Source organism: Lytechinus pictus, chromosome 17 (assembly GCF_037042905.1).
Source record: "Lytechinus pictus isolate F3 Inbred chromosome 17, Lp3.0, whole genome shotgun sequence".
Taxonomy (NCBI): domain Eukaryota; kingdom Metazoa; phylum Echinodermata; class Echinoidea; order Temnopleuroida; family Toxopneustidae; genus Lytechinus; species Lytechinus pictus.
This window is the reverse complement of record NC_087261.1, coordinates 26,638,593-26,661,816: the sequence shown is the minus strand read 5'-3', so window position 1 is coordinate 26,661,816 and position 23,224 is coordinate 26,638,593. Positions and strand designations below refer to the sequence as shown.

At 37.3% G+C, this 23,224-nt stretch overlaps 2 protein-coding genes across 2 annotated transcripts in view; one reads left to right on the top strand and one right to left on the bottom strand.

Moving 5' to 3' along the window:
• Window positions 1-8,019: 8,019 nt before the first annotated feature.
• Window positions 8,020-23,224, bottom strand: part of LOC129280953 (uncharacterized) — a 41,001-nt gene continuing 25,796 nt past the window's right edge. The window contains exons 7-12 of the mRNA XM_064112612.1: window positions 22,640-22,782; window positions 21,651-21,740; window positions 20,993-21,050; window positions 18,862-19,122; window positions 16,085-16,204; window positions 8,020-9,847 (exon numbers count right to left, since the gene is read on the bottom strand). Coding sequence (XP_063968682.1) covers window positions 9,453-9,847; window positions 16,085-16,204; window positions 18,862-19,122; window positions 20,993-21,050; window positions 21,651-21,740; window positions 22,640-22,782 — 1,067 coding nt within the window. The 3' untranslated portion in view covers window positions 8,020-9,452. The remainder of the gene's footprint in view (window positions 9,848-16,084; window positions 16,205-18,861; window positions 19,123-20,992; window positions 21,051-21,650; window positions 21,741-22,639; window positions 22,783-23,224) is intronic.
• On the top strand, window positions 12,643-18,967 carry LOC129265754 (uncharacterized). Its single transcript, XM_064112122.1, has 2 exons — window positions 12,643-15,222; window positions 18,885-18,967. The coding sequence occupies exon 1, from the start codon at window positions 12,643-12,645 to the stop codon at window positions 15,166-15,168; it is 2,526 nt and encodes an 841-aa protein (XP_063968192.1). The 3' UTR covers window positions 15,169-15,222; window positions 18,885-18,967.

Sequence of the window (23,224 nt, the reverse complement as noted above, 5' to 3'; positions counted from 1 at the left end):
AGCTATCCATACTTTCAGCCCGGACCATCCCTTTAACACCCTAACATGACTTTGCATTAATACGAAAGACATCCATGCTTCCTGAGAGCTGAAAAATGAATGAAAACGCTGTAAATACCGGTATAATGACTATTATAAATTGTAACTATGATGATGATGATGATGATGATGATGATGATGAATGATGATGATGATGAATGATGATGATGATGGTGATGATGATGATGAAGATGATGAATGATGATGAATGATGATGATGATGATGTTGATGATGATGATGATGAATGATATTGATGATGATGATGATGATGAGTAAAGGGTCACACGAAATTTGCTCCCGGGACAATTGCTCCGGGTTTATTTTGTAAAAGATGTAGGGTAAGGGCTATATGTTGCATTAGGGTTTTATGTTAGTTTAATGGTAAGGTATAATCCAAGGTTAAAAATAGCCATTTATAATTTCATCGGTGTGTGGAATTTAGAGTGGATCAATCGTTGCTGGAGCAAAGGTCAATTACAGAGATAACTTTGTACAGTCCTAATGTATGCCTCCAGCTGCCATTAATTGTGAAATCTGAAATATGTTGGACACCTAAATTCTAAAATTATAGAAACTTGTATTACCTCATCAGATTGTCACTGAAATTTGTATTCATGAACAAATTATATTTCTGATTTTATCTACTGGATATAATTATAATGTAATGTGATTGTGGCAGTGGAAAGTGAACTCTACAACTTTTCACCTTGTGACATCCCATTCACATTAAATCACTGCCCGGCACTCCAAAAATACACACATGCACCGAGCTGATCTGTCAAACAGTTATTATTTACTTTATCACATTTGTCCCCATCATGGGCGGAAATCCCAGGGGGGACAGGGGGGACGTGTCCCCCCTACTCAAAATAGTAGGGGGGACACAATATCAAATGTCCCCCCTACTATTTTTTGTCTTTTATGATGGTAAGAAATACATCATTCTAAATCGAAATAAAACATGTATTTTGGGACGAGTTGGGACGAGATGACCGTACTTTTGGGATGATAACCTTTTTTTTTTCATGTCAAATTTTCCCGCCCCTTGTCCCCATAGGCGGATCCATTGGCGGAGCAAAAAAAGAAAAAAGGGAAAGAAAGAAGGAAAAAGGAAAAAAGGAGGGAAAAGAGAGGAGAAAAAGAAGAGGACGACGAGTGCATAAAATAAGATGAGGGGAAGACTTGGAAAATAAAAAGAATCTTTCGTGCCACTATATAAAATTTTCGCTCGCGCTTCGCGCTCGCATTGCCTGTTAGGTGATTTACATATCTTATTCAATATGGAACTCAAATATCAAGTTTGGAAGTCAATATACAAAACATATTTCACCTCGGAAATCGAACTTTCATTATTTTGTGTGATTTACAAGTTGATTTTTAAAAAGTGCTCTGTAAAAATGTCAGTTTTATGGTCTGAATAATTTTATCAACATTTGCTGCTTGCGCTGCGTGCTCGCAAATTTTGATTTATCAGGTACCTATTATTTTCGTGTATTCCATAAAGTTTTCAAAATATCCGTTTTCAGGTATGATTGTCAAGACGTATCAGCTAGCGCTGCACGCTGGCATTTTGATTGGCGAGTTATGTATGTTTCAATATTGATTATACAACAAACTACTTAAAATCCCCTTTTCATGACAGTTTATCAAAAATTTTAGCTCGCGATTTGCGCTCGCATTAATGGTTAAAAATATATTAACTGATGCATCCTATTCATAATTACAAAAGTGAAATGTCCAGTTTTTATGCCATAATATCATCAGATTTCGCGCCCTCATTAGGCATTAATAAATATGATATTAATTCAATAATTAAATTGTCCCTTTTGTTTCATCTCGCGCTTAGCAAGAGGAATAGGAAGATAGTCATCTTTTTCTTGACATGTTGTAAGGATGTCCCGGTCCTATGTCAAAATTCGAAGTAATAATAATGAAAATTTTAACTCTTCTTTTTAAGTGCGATCCATATCCACCTTACAATTTTCCTCCAAAGTTCTTGAAATATAAAGCTGTAATTGACTCTTTTTTCAGATCGGAATATCAAAGTTTCATGATTTTCATGATTAAGAAAAGTATTTAGAATGCTAAATATGAAACACGCGCGCGCATGTTTATTCAAATACTCAACTTGTTCTCTATGTAAATCATTATCCAGTTTCAGATCACAATATCAAAATTTTTCTGCTCGCGCTTTGTGCTCGCATTATTAATGTAGGAAGCCCCCTATTACTCATCCTTTTCATGATTTACAAAACATTGATTTTGATTGATTTATTTCATTTAAACACGGTAAAAAGCCCTCGATCAGCCTATGGCTGTTTACAAAACATGAACAGAGTGGCCAATTTTTAGGTCTAAATCTCGATTTTTTTTCTGCTCGCGCTTCGCGCTCGCATCAATTGTTGAATTATATAGCTAACCTGTTCACGATTACAAAAATTGATTAAAATTTTCCATTCTTTCTTTATAAATTTTCAATTCTTTCTTTAGAAATTTTTAATTCTTTCTTTAGAAATTTTCAAAAAATTTCAGCTCGCTGCGCGCTCGCATTTTTTGATTGTTGAAATATGTAACGCCTTCATGGCTAAGTGCAAGCAGTCCTTAACAGGTACCTTTTCAACAGGTACCAGTTCAAAACGTATATAAAAATTTTATGCTCGCGCTTTGCGCTCGCATTATTGATACTCATCCTTTTCATGATTTACAAAACATGAATAGAGTGCCTCGTTCAGTAAATATTATAGGACTAAATCTCGAAATTTTCCGCTTCGCGCTCGCATCAATTGTCCACTTATATACCTATTCTGCTTGAGTTACAAAAAGTGCTTAGAATTTCCATTCTGTAGGTGAAAATGTCCCAAAAAAAATCAGCTCGCGCTTCGCGCTCGCATTATTTGATTGTTAAATGCTAACTGCACGCAGTCTTTAACAGGTATCTTTTCCATCAGTTCATTTCTGCTCGCGCTTTGCGTTTGTAGTAATTAGTAAGTTGCATACACATTTTTTTTCAGGATAACAAACATTGCCCAGAATGTTCAAATTTTAGGAAAAAAACATAAAATTTCCAAAAAATTAGCTCGCGCTTCGCACTCGCATCATATAAATAAGGATTATGATATTATATATGAATTTATAAGAATAAAGCTAAGAAGTGACTAATGAGGACTACTCCTTCAAAGAAACAAACACAAGTTATCGTCGAGCTGCCGATCGGGGAAAATATGGCTGACACCAAATTTCCGCCCCCCCCCCCTATTGGCGAAGGCTGGATCCGCCCATGTGTCCCCCCTACCTTTTGGGAGAGATTTCCGCCCCTGGTCCCCATTATAAGCAATAACATTTGTGCCCTTAGACCAGCGGCGTACCCAGGATTTTCCAGTCTTCAACCGCAAATAAAGGACATTTCGTAACAGAAAAAAATTGACAAGCAAAAAAAAAAGGTCTTCAACCATAAATAAAGGATTTCGTACCCAAAAAAAATTGACAAGCAAAAAAAAAAAGGTCTTCAAGTTCAAAAGAGGGGGCACACGTCTGTTTTCATTTCATTTTTACATTACAAATTATTAATTTTGCTTCTCAAAAGGGGGGGGGGGCACGTCCACTGGATCAGTTGTGACTCGTCAGGGGGGCAGGGGTACGTTCTCTGCATGGGTTATGACTGTCAGGGGGGGCAGTCTGCCCCATAGGCGGCGGAAGCGGGGGGGACGGGGGGGACCTGTCCCCCCTAAATTATGATGATGATGATAATGATGACGATGATGATGATAGTGGTGGTAATGTTGATGATGGTGATGTTGATGATGGTGATAATGATGATGATGATGATAGTGGTGGTAGTGGTGATGATGATGATGATGTTGATGACGATGAGAACAACTTCACCAGCAACAATGATAATTATAACAATAGTATGGAGAATAAGAATATTTCCATAAAAATATAATAATAGATAAAAACACAATCCATGTAACCACTTTCTAATCCTTTCAAAATCATATTTTCATTCATATGATATATTATGAAGTACATATGGAATTCTTTTGTTTTTTGTTTGCTTCTATAAAACATACACCTTCAAATGAAAAAGATCGTGATTCTGTCAACATGTTATGGGTAAACTGAAGGTATTTTCATTATGCATGATCATCTATACAGAAAATATTACACATTTCCTAAATTCCAAATACATATGAACAAGATGACATTCAGTAAAAAATATAGTACTACATTCAAATTTTCCCAGTCAAAAGGTTTGGTCCTTAAAAGGGTATATTCCGGTTCTAGGACAACTACCCCCTGGACAATCACCCCCCGGACAACTACCCCCGGACAATTACCCCCCGAGGACAACTACCCCCCGAGGACAATTACCCCCCGGACAATTACCCCCCGGACAACTACCCCCCGGACAATTACCTTCAGAAAATCCCCCCCTTCTCTCCAGCATTAATGTTAGAATTAAGCGGGACCCATTGTAAGTTTTGGTCGGTGGCACAGGTTTCCGAAATATTTTCTACTTTACCTTACGTTAATAACTTTTTCTTTCTCTTTTATATTGCTCTTTCTCCTGTTCTCTCACTTTCTTCTTTTTTCCTCTTTTGTTTTTGTTTAGCGGCGCCTTCTGCATCATGAAAAATGGGGGGGGGGGCTTGCACCCGAAACCTCCCGTTTGGCTATGCATATATACATCAGAAAATTTGTAAACTGGCCCTCATTCTAAGTTTTCATAGAACAATTGAACACGATTAGTCATAATAATCACAAATGCTGAATATCTCTCATTCCAACTGATCTGATTTTTTTAAATATTTATTTTGGGTTTAATTTCAGGAAAGAAATCAGGCAAATAGATAAAACGTAAAAAAGACACCTTCATATGTAGAAATATTGAAAGTCGATAACGCAACTATCAACACTAACACTGTCAAGTAGACCTATAAATCTGTTATTTTAAAACAGTTCAACTAACAAGAAGCTAAGAATTATGAAACAATTGGTGCACATTCCAGATTAAGATGTGGCTTTATAACTTAATACAGTAAGCTAAAAAACTTTATGCAAAGATAATACACACAAGAACACCTTGTAAATTACAAGGTGTTTTTGTGTGTATTATTCTTGGGTGAAAGCAATTAAACATTAAAGAAGGAAATTAAGTACCAAATTTACTAAATTGTAAACAATATATATGACATAATCAAATACAGTGTTTTTTTCTATACAAATTGGCAATCATGATAGTATACAATTCGTTTAAGGTGCATTTTAAGGACGGTTTGAAGCGCGAGCTGAAAATACTTGATATTCCGGTATGAAAATTGTGAATTTGAGCACTATCTAAAGCATTGTGTAGGGAAATTGTGAAGTGGATGTGGAAAGCACTTAATAAATGATGCGAGTGTGAAGCGCGAGCTGATATCTTCATTATTATTTTGACCTAGGACCTGGACATTCTAGGTCTAAGGACATTTTGTCATCATATGAAAATGATGACAACTTTCTTATTCCTCTTCCTGAGCGCGATATGAAACATATGAAACTGTGATATTGTCGATATTCTTTTCTGAAAAGGGACAATTTAGTCATTAAGAATTCATGAAAATTTTATTATCATATTTATTAATGTAATAAGCATAAATGAGTAAAATGTGTTGACACTGAGGCCTGAAAACTTAATATTTTAAGCACTTTTGTAATCATGAATAGGATTTGTGAGTTGATATATTTTTAACAAAAATGCGAGCGCAAATCGTGAGACGAAATTTTTGGTAAACTGTCATAAAAGGGGGGTTTTAAGTAGTTTGTTATATAATTTGGCAAATCAAATAATGCGAGCGCATAGCGCAAGCTGCAAGTTATATTCACACCATAAAACGAACATTAAACAGAGCACTTAAAAATCAGTTTGTAAATCAAACAAAATAATGAATAATGTCCGAGCTGAAATATGCTTTGTAATATCGACTTCAAAACTTGATATTTTAAGCTACATATCAGCCTATTTAGCAAGATGTGTATCTCATGGCTATGCGAGCGCGAAGCGCGAGCGAAAAACATTAACATAGTGACATGAAATATATTTTTTAATCATTTTGAAGTCATCCCCTGACCTTTTTTTTCACTCGTCTCCCTCGTCTTATTTTACCTCTTATTTTCCTCCTTTCTTTCCCCTTCTTTTTCTTTTTTTCTTTCTTTCCCCTTTTATTTTCATTTTTTGCTCTGCCGATAGGGAGGGCCGGGCCTCTCGCCCCCCCCCCCCCTGGATCCGCTCATGGATGGAGCTCAATTTTACAGCTTTCTTACGGCGTACGTTTGATTCCAAGATACTCGAGAATGCCTTGAGTACTTCTTACGTCAAACGTACGGCCGACGTATGACTCTGTGCACTCCCTTTGTCTAGGGGGTAATTGTCCGGGGGGTAATTGTCCGGGGGTTAATTGTCCGGGGGGTAATTGTCCGGGGATAGTTGTCCGGGGGTGATTGTCCGGGGGGTAGTTGTCCGGGGGTGATTGTCCGGGGGGGTAATTGTCCGGGGGGGTAATTGTCCGGGGGGTAATTGTCCCCGGGGTGTAGTTGTCCTCAGGGAGTAATTGTCCGGGGGGGGTAATTGTCCGGGGGTAATTGTCCTCGGGGGGGGGGGTAATTGTCCGGGGGTAGTTGTACGGGGGGTGATTGTCCAGGGGGTGGTTGTCCTGATACCGTATATTCCACATACTCTTAAGAAAAATACGGATGAAATATTAATAATGGTAATATATAAAAGCAGCATCTAAATACTTCAGATGATCAGTCATTTTGTGATTATTTTAGCTTCTACCATCAGTACTCACTCCATACACAAAATGGAGTTTAACAATGTCTGATAAAATATCAACATAAAAAAATAATGTTGATACCAAACATGAGAGTTTTGGAGAAGTAAATTTTCCTGTGATTGATTGATTGATTGATGGATTGATTGATTGGTTGGTTGATTGATTGATTGATCATGATTGATTGATTGATTGATTGATTGATCATGATTGATTGATTGATTGATTGATTAATTGATTATGATTTATTTATTGATTGATTGATTGATCGATTGATTAATTGATTGATTGATTGATTGATTGGCGTTTCTAGTCTTTGTTTTTCTTTGTTTTGCATCCACAATACAAAATCAAAATAATTATTGCATAAGTCCATGGTAAAAGTACTACACTGTATAATTATATAAAAAGAGACTAAAATGTGTTTTTATCATTTCAGTGATTTACCAAATAGTGACTGGCACATAGTTTACCATTCTCTTCTGATCGTCGGAAACTTTTCACACCACTTCCGCATTTTGAGCTTCCAGATCGCTTGGTTTGATTTTGTCTTTGTGTTATCAAACACCTTTTTTTTACAAAAATAAGTAATGTCTCTATCTTGCAATATTCGCATCGCTAGCCCCATTTCATCTAAATAAAAAATCAGGGTTCCCACAGAAATATGAAAAAATAATTCCATGACTTTTCCATGACTGAATTGCTGCTTTCCCTGACTTCCCAGGATTTATGTAGAATTTGGGATGTCACAAAACTGGGAAAATGGAAATCATGAACACCAATGATAATAGCAGAGTATGAGAGTTGCGAGACACGACAAACTGGAAAGCTGCCAAATCCAAGAGGTAGATGCAATTCCATGACTTTTCACAAATTTTCCTCATTCCCTGACTTTTCCATGACTACAAATTTTTTCAAGGATTTTCCATGACTGTGGGAACCCTGCAAATGCAAATTCAATTCAATCGTAAAGGTACAGTCAATATAATCATAATTACAGTGTTCTATATCATTATATTGCTCAATTTGAAAACATGGATTCTGTTAGCAACATTGTACTGATACAAACGATCATGGAAAGAGAACAAGGTGAAGAAGAAAGTACTGATAATCATTTGCAACAATCATGAAAGACCTAGTAAAATGTATTTTTTTAAAAGTTTTTTTGTATTAAGAAGTTTTTATTTGTCAACAACTTCAATTCATACATGTCATATACAAAATAAAATTCATACATCAAATACAATATATCGTTACAAATTAATATATGAATACATTGTAAACTCATATAATTAACACTTTACATTTTCTCTTTTTTCCTTTAGTGTTACAATAAAACCTAATAAAACTCAACGTACTCAATTTTTTTTTTCTAGTGTCAAAATATTCACAACATAACAGATTTTCCAAATACACAAAACCAATCATTAATACAACCTAGTCGAATTGAAGCCATTAATATCACTATAAATATCGATCACAGAGGTATGTACTGAAATCATTCTGAAAAATCTGATGATGCATTTCATTTGATGATTATTTGCTAATTTGTTAAAAGTTTGCTAAATATATACAATCATTTTATGTATCAATATATATTCTTGGGCCCGTATTCTGAAGTCAGGTTTAACTTAGACCATGGCCTAACTCTGTGCTAAAATTATGGGAAGCCAAAAGTCTCAAAATTTTTATTAAGTTGTATGTTTCCTTTTTTTACTGTGCTCTTTCCTGATTCATCGATGGTGAAGATGATCATCTATTTATTCTTCCTAGACAATTATGAATGATTTGAGAGCCAAATTAGCTAGAATATGATATTTCTACCATTATAGTGATTTATGTGACAATTGGCTATCCATACTTAAACCACAACTTTAAACCTGAGTTTAAGTTAAGCCCGACTTCAGAATATGGGCCTTGGAGTCATGACAAGACAGTTAATAATAACAAGCGGAAGAATATTACTTATCTTGATTTTTGTCTAAAAGAATATATATTTTTGGGGATAGAATATGCATCCTATCTAAATCATCTATTTATAATAATCTCTGACACATTCGACATTTGACTCATGCTCCATAAAACATGGGCCTTTTTAAAACAAAAATAAATACATGTTCACATATAACAATCATTATATATGATACAATCCACTGGGCCACGACGCTCCACATGTCTATTCAATTGGAGAATCTCATCTCTCAACTTTGTTCTACCATACTGGAAGACCTTCTCAGAAACATGAAGACCCAGTTGATTTTTTTTTTCACTTTGTAATTCTATTGTGCTCATACAAGACATTAGATAATCAAGCTTTGGTAAAAGGGGATTCTGTGCTTGTGCTTTTTTTCGTCCAATTGGAGACCAAGACTGAGTCTGCATATATCCATCCAACGAGTTGACTGAACATATTAATCATGGAGTCTTCACGTGGCATTGTACAGTACATACACCGTACCTGTACCCTGACAGGATTGTGAAACTATCATTTGTGCTTGAATACTATGAGACGCCTGTGGTGTGTCGATATTGTTCACACCATACTGCTTTCTCTGCAACAGGACTTGGGGACTTGTTTATTCTCATGGATGTCAGCAGAATCAACAAGTGGATTCCAGTGAGACCGGTGAATCATCGTAGTAGGGGCTTGAATACCTTGATTCGTTGGCGGATCGATCCTCCTCGTTGGGTCTCCACACTAGGACTTTCCTCTCTTCCTCTGTCACACTCTCAAGACGAGGTGAAATGGGAGGGTGCCCAAAGCTGGGAATAGATTCACCTTCAAAAAATCCGGAGGATTGCGGCTGAATTTCAGGTTCAGATATTGAGCGTTCGAGGAATACCTGACGGGAAGGACAGAGGTTTTTGCGGCACTTGTCTAACGACAGCTGACTCTCAGAATAACAAATGAGACTGTGCAAAGCAATACCATCGGGTTTGCGAGGGTCTACACGCTTGAATATGACTTCACTTGTCTGAAGTTTCTCTTTGGATCCTATAAGAGAGAATGAATAAGAATTAAAAAGAATTCTCTCTTCTTGCCATTCACTTATAGAAACTTGATCTCTTATGCATTGATCATGCAGTAACACAAATCAAGCACCTGTAATAGCTTAAGTCAAAGCCACATCATCAAGAATGCATAAGTAGTCTTTTCCTCTATAATCCTAACATCTCTTCAAAAGAATCCAGGGCCCCGTTGCATAACAGTTATTATATTCCGCATACTAAGAATCTTGCTACAGGATTGGCCATCAGTGGGTCACATGATTAAGAATATAATTTCCCCCTCAATCATCACTTGCAGGGGTGGACCTTTTTTTGTTTCGCTGATCCTTTTCAACCAATAGGGTCATAACGCGTTATGAATTAGTATGATTACGCGTGAAATAAAGAGATCATTGCCACTCGATTTTTTTTTTGTCCTGCAGTGACGGTCGCACCAGATCGGGGTGCGCGCAGTGTACATACCATATTGTACAACGCCTACTTAGCTTGTTGTACGCGAGCAGATGGGAGGCTGAATGTCAAACATTCGTACCGTTGCACAAAAGACGTACCATCCAAAATGTACCGTCCAAAATGTACCGTTGCACGGCTTTAGGAGGTGACGTCACAATACGATTTAATTCATTGCGCTCGGTAAAAATGAACAATACGCGTATATACCAGCTGGCTAAATGCGCAAGGCTGCCCAAGGTCATGTGCGCTTGTGGGATTTTGCTGTCTGCTTTCGGTATTTTTGCTCCCTTTTCATAGATTACTATAGGGATAAACTCTTTGTTTTTTCATATTTTCGCTATATTCCGAGGCGTTGTACAACACAAATAGCGAATATTCTTATTCGTGCAATGGTGCGAGATTTCGCATTCGGTGAAAGAAAGAAACGCTCTATTCAACTCGGCTCACGCCTCGTTGAATAGAGCATCTTTCTTTCACCTCATGCGAAATCTCGCACCATCGCACTCATGCCTATTCGCTATTTGTATATTGTACAACGCCTACTTAGCTTGTTGTACGCGAGCAAATGGGAGGCTGAATGTCAAACATTCGTACCGTTGCACAAAAGACGTACCATCCAAAATGTACCGTTGCACGGCTTTAGGAGGTGACGTCACAATACGATTCAATTCATTGCGCTCAGTAAAAATGCAGGTGCAATACGCGTATAGCCTGCTGGCTAAATGCGCAATGCTGCCCGAGGTGTTCGCTTGTGGGATTTTGCTTTTCGCTTTCCATATTTTTGCTCCCTTTTCATAGATTACTGCAGGAAAAACTCTGTTTTTTCATATAAATTCGCTAAACTCCGAGGCGTTGTACAACACAAATAGCGAATATTCTTATTCGTGCAATGGTGCGAGATTTCGCATTCGGTGAAAGAAAGAAACGCTCTATTCAACTCGGCTCACGCCTCGTTGAATAGAGCATCTTTCTTTCACCTCATGCGAAATCTCGCACCATCGCACTCATGCCTATTCGCTATTTGTATACCGTACGTGCTTGCAGTAAACTTTGCGCAAAATAAAAGTGTCTTGTCGTGATGGTAAAATTTCTTTGTGAGGCCACAATAAATCTTGCTGATGCAAGGTTTCGTATTCTTGTGCACAGTTAGTTTACATGCGCTTTAATCGTCTTGATGGATTTTTAAAAAACACCTTTATTTAAACAAAAAAAATCAAAATTCTTCTTACAGAAACGTATTGATATCGGTTTCTTTGTTTATAGTGGTTCCCGATGCGAAATATAAAGCATATAATCACCTCTTGATTTCAGGTGACGAGGCAAACTATCACTTTCTCGGCAAGCTGAATGAACATGCTATCTTTCCTCAGCTTCGCTTTGGAAAGATGGCTATGTCCAGCTTGCCTCGTATTAAAGTGAAATATTGCCTTAACCAACGGTGATTATTTGCTTACTATTGGAATTATAGTAACTTTGCCATCCAAGGATAACTACCACGGTGGCAAGCTGCATGTGAAAGATTCTTGGTGCCGTGAGAGTGGATTCTTGCTACGAGATGTGCCAAATGTTTTAACTTGAATATATATTTCTATTTAAAGGACAAGTCCACCCTAACAGAAAAGTCGATTTGAATAAAAAGAGAAAAATACAACGAGCATAGCACTGAAAATTTCATCAAAATCGGATGGAAAACAAGAAAGTTATGATATTTTTAAGTTTCGCTTAATTTCACAGAACAGTTATATGCACATCCTTGTCGGTATGCAAATGAGGAGACTGATGACATCATCCACTCACTATATCTTTTGTATTTTATTATATGAAATACTGAATATTCTCATTTTCAACTGATTGTCAAGTGAAACAAAGATTAATTCCTCCCTGAACATGTAAAATTAACATTATTTTAATAATATATGTGTCTGTCAAGTTGGCCCTTGTTGTCAAATCTGTAAAAATGAAAAATTGTATAAATCAGACAATTAAAAACAAAAGAAATAGTGAGTGAGTGACATCATCGACTCTCTCATTTTCATGTCAGTAAGTCGTGCATGTAACTGTTTTGTGAAAAATATGCAAAACTTTAAAATGCCATAACTCTCTTAATTTACATCCGATTTTGATCAAATTTTCAGCACTATACTAGTTTGATTTTTCTCTATTGATTAAAAGCAACATTTGGGTGGACTTGACCTTTAAGATACATGTACGCAATAGTTAAAATTCTGACCTACTTATCAATGTACAAGACAATAAACTGATGTATGTTTTGATTCATCCAGGAAAAGTCAAATTACGTAGTCAAAATCGTAATTTGACTTTTCCTGGATGAATCAAAACATACATCAGTTTATTAAGACTCATTTTGGCAAGGATTGCCTTATCGTTGTGCGGGAATTCGAAAAGACGTCGAGGAAATTAGCGGACTATCGCAACCATTTGAGGTTTAATCCACGGTGCTTGCAGTCGGATATTACACCACGCAGTTTACGGATCAAAGCCATTGTCAAAGGATTTCGTGCTCATACCATCATTCATAAAGCAGAGAGAGCTTTATTGAACGAACGTATCAGACAAACAAATTTTACCATCGACATTTTACACGGAAAACTGGACAAATTAAGGAAACATTTAGTGGAAAGCCTACCACAGGATGTTTATGAACGCGTGTTAAAGTTCACCGAGAATGCGCAGTTGACTCAACATGGCCGCTCTAAGAGTCGTCAAATCAACAAGTTCGCGAGGTTAGTGGATCGAGAAAATCACTCTACAGCAGCGGACAGGGATCAAAACTGGAGAACTCGTAAGCCCAGTGACATTTTGGTGGAGGAGAACGAAGTTTGGGTGAGAAATCTTTCGGACAAACAGCTTAGCAAACCCGAAAAATCTGTGTTAGCTCGCGGTTTAAATTTCGCGGTTGCCCCGGAGGATATACCGTACGTTGACTACATTACAGCCACCGAGTCCGCGATCAAGAACAATCGTATCAACCAAGATTTTGCCGAGGAAATTCGGGGGAAAGTCACGGCCACTCTCTCGAATGCAAAACTACCACCTCCCAATTTATCGAAAGAGGAAAGGTTAGCCGCTCAGTCTTTGGCGAAGGACAAGGATATAATTATCCTCCCTGCAGACAAGGGGAGATGCACAGTGGTTTTGAATAAGACAGATTATGATAGCAGAGTTGGTCTATTGTTACATAACAGTGTTACTTATGAACAAGTAAAGCGAGATCCTTCTTCCAGCTTCAAGAAAAGAGTCATTGAAGTGCTACAACAGTTGGAGAAAGACGGCTTTATTGACAAATCTACTTACTTTAGTTTGTATCCTGGCAATGACATTCCAGCCTTTTATGGTCTTCCAAAGATCCACAAGGAGGATATACCTTTGAGACCTATTGTGAGTAGCATTAACAGTATCACGTATAACATTGCCAAGTTTCTTACATCTGTTCTCAGCCCTTTGGTGGGTTTATCGGAGCATAGCGTACTCAATTCTAAAGACTTCATTGAGAAGGTACGGGACATCAAAGTTGAAGACGATGAATGCATTGCCTCCTTTGATGTGTCCGCTCTTTTCACTAGCGTTCCTCCGAATAAGGCAGTAGAAACGGTTCGCAAACGTCTTATTGACGACCCCAATTTAAGCTCAAGAACTAAACTTGGCCCGGATCAACTTTGTCAACTTTTAGAACTCTGTCTTTCCACCACTTACTTCACCTACAACGGCAATTTCTACAAGCAAAAGCATGGATGTGCCATGGGATCCCCCATTTCGCCAGTTCTTGCCAATTTGTACATGGAAGACTTTGAGAAATTTGCCCTGAGTTCTTTTCCCGGCATTCCACCTACCCACTGGTTTAGATACGTGGACGATACTTGGGTCAAGATTAAGACTACGGAACTTGATTCTTTTTTCGATCACATCAATAACTGTGATCCGTCTATTAAGTTCACAGTGGAAAGAGTCAAGGACAACCAACTCGCGTTCTTGGATTGCCTCATCACCATCGAGGAAGACGGATCGCTGAGCTCGTCAGTCTTCAGAAAAGACACCCACACAGATCAATACCTGTTGTTTGACTCTCATCACCCGCTCATCCACAAGTTGGGAGTAGTGAAGACATTGTTCCACAGAGCTTCATACATTCCTTCTTCTGAGACAACCAAGGAGAAAGAACATAAACACCTCCGAGAGGCTCTACGTAAATGTGGTTACCACGGGTGGAGCATAGAGAAAGCCCTTCACCCGCGACGCCAACGTGAGAACAACCTTCCTCGACCGACGGAACAGGGGCGTCGCTTCGGTGTCTCCGTCCCCTACGTCAGTGGACTTTCAGAGAAAATCCGGAGGATCCTGTCTTCTTACCGCATCCCAGTGTACTTCAAACCGACTAACACACTCAGGCAGAAATTGGTCCACCCGAAGGATAAAGTTCCCAAAGACAAGAAAAACAACATTGTCTATGCTATCCAGTGCCAAGAGACAGGTTGCAGCGCTAATTACATTGGTGAAACCAAGCAACCCCTCTCCAAGCGTTTGTATCAACATCGCAGACCAGGCGCATCGGGATACGATTCTGCCGTATACTCCCACCTGAACACGTCTAAACACAATTTTAAAGATAAAGACGTGCTCATCCTAGACAAGGAACCTAGGTGGTTTGAGAGGGGGGTCCGTGAGGCGGTCTACGTCAACGCAGAAAACCCATCTCTCAACAAAGGAGGAGGATTAAGACATAACCTCTCTCGGATTTACAATCCAGTAATCCGAAAAATTCCTCGACGTCTCCAAGACAATAACATCGACGGTGCTTCGGCGCCAATCGGCAACGACGATTTCCCGCCAGTTTAGAAGAGCTGAAGAAGCGTCCCGGATCGGACGTGAAACTGTTCTCTGCTTCAACAAGTAAGTCCAGATGAATAGATTTATTTTTTCCATCGTAATGTACAAGACAGTGATCAACCTTAACCCCATGTCAAATAGATGCTTCGTCAAAACAGAATTTGCCCAACTAATGAATCAATAAATCAATCCTCATCATCAATTATACAGCTTGCAAAACTTGATATATAAAAGTAATGGTTTTTTTTCATTGCAGTGGTGGAAAATCAGTATGTAATGGCCCTTATCCTAATCACAATCGTTCTTTTAATGCAAGAATATCATTAATTGTGGCATTTTTAAAGAAAAAGAGCTAGAACCACGATTAGTAACAAAAACATTGTTGCATCGGATTGTCTTCAACAAGTTTTTATTTCATTTTTATGAAATACCCGTGCATTGTCAGTTGAAAGTCAACTGCTAAGGTGTATAAAATCCCAATATAAGAACTTATATCACATACTTCGGGGTAAAATTAATTTTTTGGTCCCAAAAGAAAGTAAATCAGGTGATACCCAGTCTTAAAATCTCACCTCTCTATCAAAAAAAAGTCAAGCTACATGTAAAAGGCAAGATTAATTGATCATCCCACTTTAGAGGCATACATTGTTATGGCAGCATCTGCTAAATGAATACGTGTTTTAGGGTCACAAATTTCCCTATATTTTTTTAATGCATGGGGATTTTGTTATCTAACATGCCTGTTACATAAAGGGATACAATTGATATTTACAATGGTTGCATATTTTGTATATGAAATACTACAGATTTACAGTCATTTGCTCAATTATGCACTTGATTATATATTTTTGTGCTAAAGGGCCAAGCAATGATACTATATACCGCCCTTCCTATTCTAAACTGACTATGCTTCATCTATATTCACCTGTTTCGTTTTGTTTCATGCCTTTATATCTTTTTTTGCACACAATGGCTAGCACAACCACAATGAGAACTCCCGCTAGACAAGATAACGTAATCACCAGTGGAGAGGCAGCTGGGGTCTCTGGAAGAAAAAGAATTAAGAGCAGAGAACATATGAAATACCTGAATCATATGAAACATAAGAATTATACAAAACAAATGAATCATATCAAAGCTAAGAAACATGAGAAACATATGAATCATTTGAACCATAAGAATTAAAGGCAACAAATGAATCATTCAAAACATAAGAGTTGCAGGAGACATGATTCCTAAAAAAAACTTAACATTTATATGAACACATGGATTATATGAAACATATAGCTCATATGAAACAGGAATTATATGAAACAAGGGGATCTTATGAAATACATGAATTCTACGCAACATAAGAACGGAAACACATGAAATACAAAAATTATAGGAAACATATTAAATACAAATAATTATGTGGTACACATGAATGCTATAAAAAAAAATCACACGGATCATATAAAATAAGTGAACAACATGAACAAGTGAATCATAAAACACCCAGGGATTTACATGAATTAAATCTGAACCATATATGAAACACGTCCCCAGGGTAAATGTGGGTGGCAGATAAAAGGTAACTGTGATAGCTAGAGCAAGGTTTTTGTGGGTAAAGTTTAGGGAATGTGGAGAACTATTTCAAAAGAAGATTTCCTTTGACAATGAAAGGAACATGGTGTAGTTGTGTGAAATTGGTAGACAATTTTGGACTATACCCACTGACTATGATAACCATTAACCATGCGAAACACACAAGATACACATTAGAAAATTCTTTGAAAGTAATGAGCCATGTGAACGAATGCCATTATCGAAAACACAAGAACCTAATTGCCAATAAGGAACATAAGAATCATAATAATGTAATACACGAATCATGAAAAAGAGGTGCAAATGAATCAATCCATCATTTTATATAGAACCAGAAAAAAAGTAAAGGAACTTTAAGTATATATACATTGATATGTTTTATTCTGTGCTTTTCAAAAAATATAAATTGCATTTTTATGGTCAAATGTATGAATAAAGTAAATGAGAATATGTTATCATCATTACTTCAAATGTCAGCAATAATGTCTTGCCAATTATTTTGATACGACATTCATTATCTGTACGACCATGTCTGAATAAAAAAACGAAATAGATGTTTCACATTGACAATAAAAATAAATATAACTAACCTTTGATATAAACAGAGAAACTACAGTGTGCTGTGTTATTGTAGGTATCTGTTATCTTGTGTTTGACAGTGGTGTTCACACCCACATGAAACGTAAAGAAGGTCCGATCATTGGGAATATTGGGCCCGGGGGGGGGGGGCACTTACATTGACGAGTGGATACCATGCGCGACCAAAAAACACGTAAAAAGGATGTCTTTTTCAAGATAGGGCACGTTACGTACGTAACGTGATAAGGGTGTCAAAAACACAAAAATATTGAAAAAAAAGGGTATCTATTTCGCTCGGATAAATATACGTGTTTAGTGTCAATTTTACGGGGATGATAAAACAAAATCAAAATGTTTTATATAGGATGTCCTTTTTGCCCCAGCATTACGTGTTTAGAGTCCGATTTGCGCGAGGTGTGGAAGGTGGTGCCGTACTAAACCAAATGGTGTGTAGTTATAACCATAACCGACGACCGACGGACCCGTGACATAACAATAAAATATCGCTGTACTTGTTTAGGGGTTCATTTCAGGGAATACTTGCCAAGAGTATCGTTTTGTTTCTAATACTTGTTAAGGGGCGCATTTTCAGAATATGAAAAATAAATCGCGGTACTTGTTTAGGGGCTCAATTCTGGGAACACTTGTCAATAGTATTTTTTTCCAATACTTGTTAAGGGTAGGGTTTCACACGCCAATACTTGTTAAGGGGTGCATTTTCAGAATATGGAAAATAGTGTTTAGGGTGCTTTTCAAGACCCCATGGTCGCGCATGGTATCCACTTGTCAATGGAAGTGGCCCCTCCGGGATATTAGGAGTGACAATGTTCAAGACTGTGTCTGAAGTGTCATTAAACTGGGGTCTGTCCCAGTGGATTTCTGCACTTTTCATCTTAGGTTGTCCGTTCACGATAATGTTTAAAGACCTTTGTGTATGTGTATTCCGACTCTAATTCACCCTTGAACTCATACTAATCTGATTCGCCCAGGATCTCCACCATGTTATGTTGTCGTTGGGATCTATTACACTTTTGCTTTTAACCAGACTTAAATGAAGAAAACGTAATGCAGGAAGTACGGTTCATACATTTATTGAAGATGATTATAAATAAGTTGATGATGACAAATATATGAGTAACTCTGATGGTGACTATACTCTGAAGGTGAAGATAAACTCTGCAGTATAAAGTATAAACTCTTCTGTAGCTCTATCTCTAATCTATCTGCATGCTGGAACGATTTCTAAAGTAATCTAAACTCCTATCTCTAATCTGATTTGGGTTCAGAAGTGAACCCCTTTTATATTGGTCTGGTCAAGACTGTTTACAGAAGTCAGGTTGGCATCTTATTTTATCCTACAAGTGTAAAGGAACTTAACATGACATTCTGATCATCACGCCAGGCACCGGCGCTCGCAATAAGTACCCACACTTCCATTCTTGAAAACTTCTTGCTATTTCTCTCTATCCATCTTTTACCTCCTATTTCGCTCTATCTCTAACTCTCTCTCTTTCTTTCTCTTCTTTTCTTACATACCTGCCCTGACTTCGATATTGAAGGTGCATTCAGACACTGATGAAAACTGCCATGCCACGTTCCTGATAGAAGTAGTCGTCCCAACTCGGAAGGCAGTGGTATTTGGATCATGAGAACTGTTGGAGCCAGACCCGCAATCGCCCTGGAAGACTGGTGTTGGAGGCGACCATTGGACGGGAATCATCTCATTCATTAGTTTCCTCATTTCAACCTCTCTGATGATGTCATGTTCTGGGCAATTATTGAATTTCGGTGCTACACCTGAAAAAAAAATCGCTGTAAGTAATTACTCTACACCTGAATAATTATCATCTATCATGTCTATAGAGAGGAGACAAATAAACCCTCTATGAAATATAACAGGGTGCTGTTGCATAGAATTTATTAAAATGGTAGCTATCAATAAAAATGATAGAATATGATGAGAGTTAGTTTTGGGAAAAGTATCTTCAACAATATTCATCGTTGCACGGTTCAATGAACATTTATTGAAAACAAAAAATACGATTTTCGAGTATCATAGGCATGTATTGTTTCATTTTGGTAACTGAAATGATCTTTTCTCAACTTTTTCGTTATTTTCATGACCAATCAACATGCTTCAATGATTCAAAGGCGTTTAATTAAACATTCACGCTTGAATGAACATGCGGAATGTGATTAGCTCTTTTTTACTTTATTAAAAAATGCAATTTGTAACTATGGATATCTGTCACAAACCTCCTTGCATAGTTCATTTGATTTGATTTTTATGAAAATCCCTATGTGTAATGCATCAGTGAGCACACAATATTCGAAAATTATGCAAATGAGAAGAAAGTTCAAGGCCTTGGCCCCACTCTGTGCCGTATCGAATGGTTATTTTGGTGTGCGCGCCTTTTGAATAGTGTTACTCTGGAGTCATGTGCGAAGTTTCATGAAATAACTGTTGGCAGAAGTAACAAAAACCGTGCATGAAACAAACCCTCATTTCATATTTGTTAAAATGTTGACTTCCTCTCTCATAGACTTGTGTACATTATGGGTGCATATGTTTAAGAATAAGTAACCCCTTATTCAATAAGGTGGAACTTTTTTCAATGCTGTCTTTAGCAATGTCATTTGGCAGTAATGTTTATCAACCTATGGGCAGAATTCTGTGCAAAAATGAAATCGATTTGTTTATTCATGGATGAGTGAGCACGCATCAAAGTGGGAAAATTGACATTTTCAATGTCACAGACTCATTTTAAAGGGTAATGAAGTGAATATTGGGGGCAAATTCGGTTTGAAATGTGACTTTAATTGCTGTTTTATTTATCATCCATCAGTTCTATCACCACACACTTTCCGAACTTTAAACATGTTCATGGTTGAGCGAGCACATTCGAAAACTTCGGAATGAGTACTCTTTATACTGCATGTAAATGCATTCTTTTCCTAACAATTTATCATGATCAGTTTAATAATTATGGACAAAGCAGTGGTGGATCCAGAATTTTAAAATGGGGGAGGGGCCTATAATCGGGGAGACACCAACATTTTCAAATTTTAACATGATCTAACAATAGTAAACAAAGAGGCTCTACCACTTTGTAGAGGATACTACCATAAACCCCTATGATGATACGTCACAATACAGGGGCCGCGGAACGGTTTTCAAAGTGTGGGGGGGCTGACCATGCAAAAAATCACAATCGTATGGTCATTTTTACATTTTTCTACATGCTTTTGGAAAAACAGTGAGGGGGGCTTCAGCCCCCCCCCCCCCCCCTCCGCGGCCCCTGCAATACATTGTGCCCACTCCACCGTGAACATACGATATCAAAATTGTGTGTAGAGTGGCTAAATGATGGATAATGAAACAGCATAACACCATAAAATTCACCTAAAAACAACTTTTGCCCAACTTTGTATTTGCACAATCTGAAAAACGACTCTTGTGACTTTTCAAAAATTGTCATTTTTAATTCAATCTTTAATTACTCATGCATGATCAATCTCATTTTTCACCAGGGGTTGCTTAGTGAGAGTAGAAGACAACCTACCAAATATCACATCGCACAATAATTCCGTTCAAAAGTTACAGCAACAGGGGCAACTTACATTTTTGTTGTGTATATTTCATAATATTAAGGAATTTCAACTTTACCTTGAACTTGAATTTTAGTCACGTTTTCCAGACAACGATGGCACTCTTCAGATTGAACCTAAAGTTGTGTATAAACATTTTAAAATGTACAATATTATTATGTTTCTGCTTTGTGTTTTTCTTTAAAGTGGAACAAAATATTACTCCACAGTTTAAACCAAGGGTTCTCAATTAGCTTCGTGTACACGAATTGTGGCGTCTCACGCTTGCAAGCAGAGCATGTAAACTGCTATGAAAAAGTATTGGTTTAGGTATGATCTGTGATTACAGAATCGTTTTTATATTTCTTAGATTAAGATATAAAAAGTAGCAGGTTTAGGACCAATTGATTAAGGAGACCTCATACCTAAAAAAATCAGGAGGCTGTGTCCCCCCCCCCCCCCCCCCCTCTAACCCCACCATGTGCCCTAAAGCGGTTCTTCTGGACCCAATGCCATGACTACAGAACTAGTTGAAATGTTTGTGTTAAACAAGCCCCAAAATAAGCTGAATTCCTTTAGAAATATAATTCGTCGTATAACAGACCTTACACAAATGAACATAAAGACAGCATATCACTGCAAATAAAGCAATACCTGTATAAAACAAATTTTTAAAAGGAGAAAAAATGCTTCAATTATATCACTAAAGCTAAAAGTTGAAATTCATTTTTATTTACATATAATTTCAGTTTAGCTGTTGTTGGCTCTATGCACTCAAAGATGATATTTGTGCCGTTTTTCCCATCCATCTCATAAATATCTGCAGTCTGGAGAGGAAATTGCAAAGAAATAATACATCATTTTAAAGTTTTTATATCTCTCTTCTATGATTATTACGATTGTGTTATGGTCTCGGGAGCCCAGCCTTAGAAATGCCATTGGCCTATGCTCGCTCCCTCATATTCTCATTTATTCTCTTGTTAAATGTATTTCTATTTTTGTATCTTTGATTTGCAAGTTGTATGTTTTTAATGAGAATTTGGAATAAATAAATGAAATGAAATGATGAAATGCTGCCTACATCAGTGTTATATTCGTATTATCATCATGTTTCCCTGAGCACGCAGAGGGCTTATAACAAAAGTACCCAATCAATATATAAAATTAAGGCTATTATCAGAGAATCCTATTCTTACACATCACAATAATATCATTAATAATATTCTGTAAAACTATTGAAACACGATTTCCCTTAATCAAATCATCAACAGAATAAATGTACGGGGAACTCAATCACTCGATTTGAAAGAGGAATACATAATTTATTCATTCCTCTTTCTAATGCTCCACAATTTCTGAACAACAGATTAAATCTTGTTTGATTTATCCCCGCTATTGATTACATATGATACCTAATGCAAACAACATATACCTCCTAAATGACAACAACAGCAGATGTGAAAAGAATTTTCTCACAAATAACAAAACCATTAAATAATTTTCAATCAAAAAGTGATAGAAGCAAGGTGTAGCATTATTCAGAAGTAAAACTAGCAGAAATCCTTCAATTTGCCACTATTAAGACTACTAATTGGCTCTTATAATATGTACATGTAACATTTAAATGAAATCTCACTAAAAGTATGGAGAACTATCAAGATGGATGACTGTGCGAACACTGAAGATAAAATGCATTATGTGAAACAGATAGATTACTGGTACATACACTGAAATCCACAGTTAAATTCTTTATGTATGGACCATCGAAAAGACGGACTTTAAAACGTTGGAACCCGTAATTCAGATCTTGGAAGAGGGTGACATTGACAGCAAACGGTGTTTCATGGATTTTTAGGTCTGGAACCCAACCTAGATAAACATTTAGAATAAACAAAAAAAAATTAGTTCTCCTCTATAAGCTCATATTATTCTACCGGGGGCAGGGGCGGATGCAGGATTTTCAAAGGGGGGGGGGTTCGGAGGAAAATTTTGACAAGGCCAACAAACAAAAAAAGGGTTTTCAACCACAAATTAAGGATTTTTCGTACTCGAAAAAAATTGACAAGCCCCCCCCCCCCCTAAAAAAAAAGTTTCAACCACATATCAAGGATATTTTGTACCCGCAAAAAAATGTGACAAGAAAAAAATAGGTCTTTAATTTCAAAAGGGGGGGGGGCACATCTCGGTTTAAATCGCATTTTTACATTACAAATTTTAACTTTTCTTTTCAAAGGGGGGGTGGGGCACGTGTCCCCTGTGCCCCCCCCCCCCTGCCTGACCGGGGGGGCACTGCTCTACATCTGCGCAGCCA

Bases quoted from the DNA above. Each gene is read 5' to 3' on its own strand.
- LOC129265754 (XM_064112122.1), top strand. From the start codon at position 12,643: ATGAATCAAAACATACATCAGTTTATTAAGACTCATTTTGGCAAGGAT.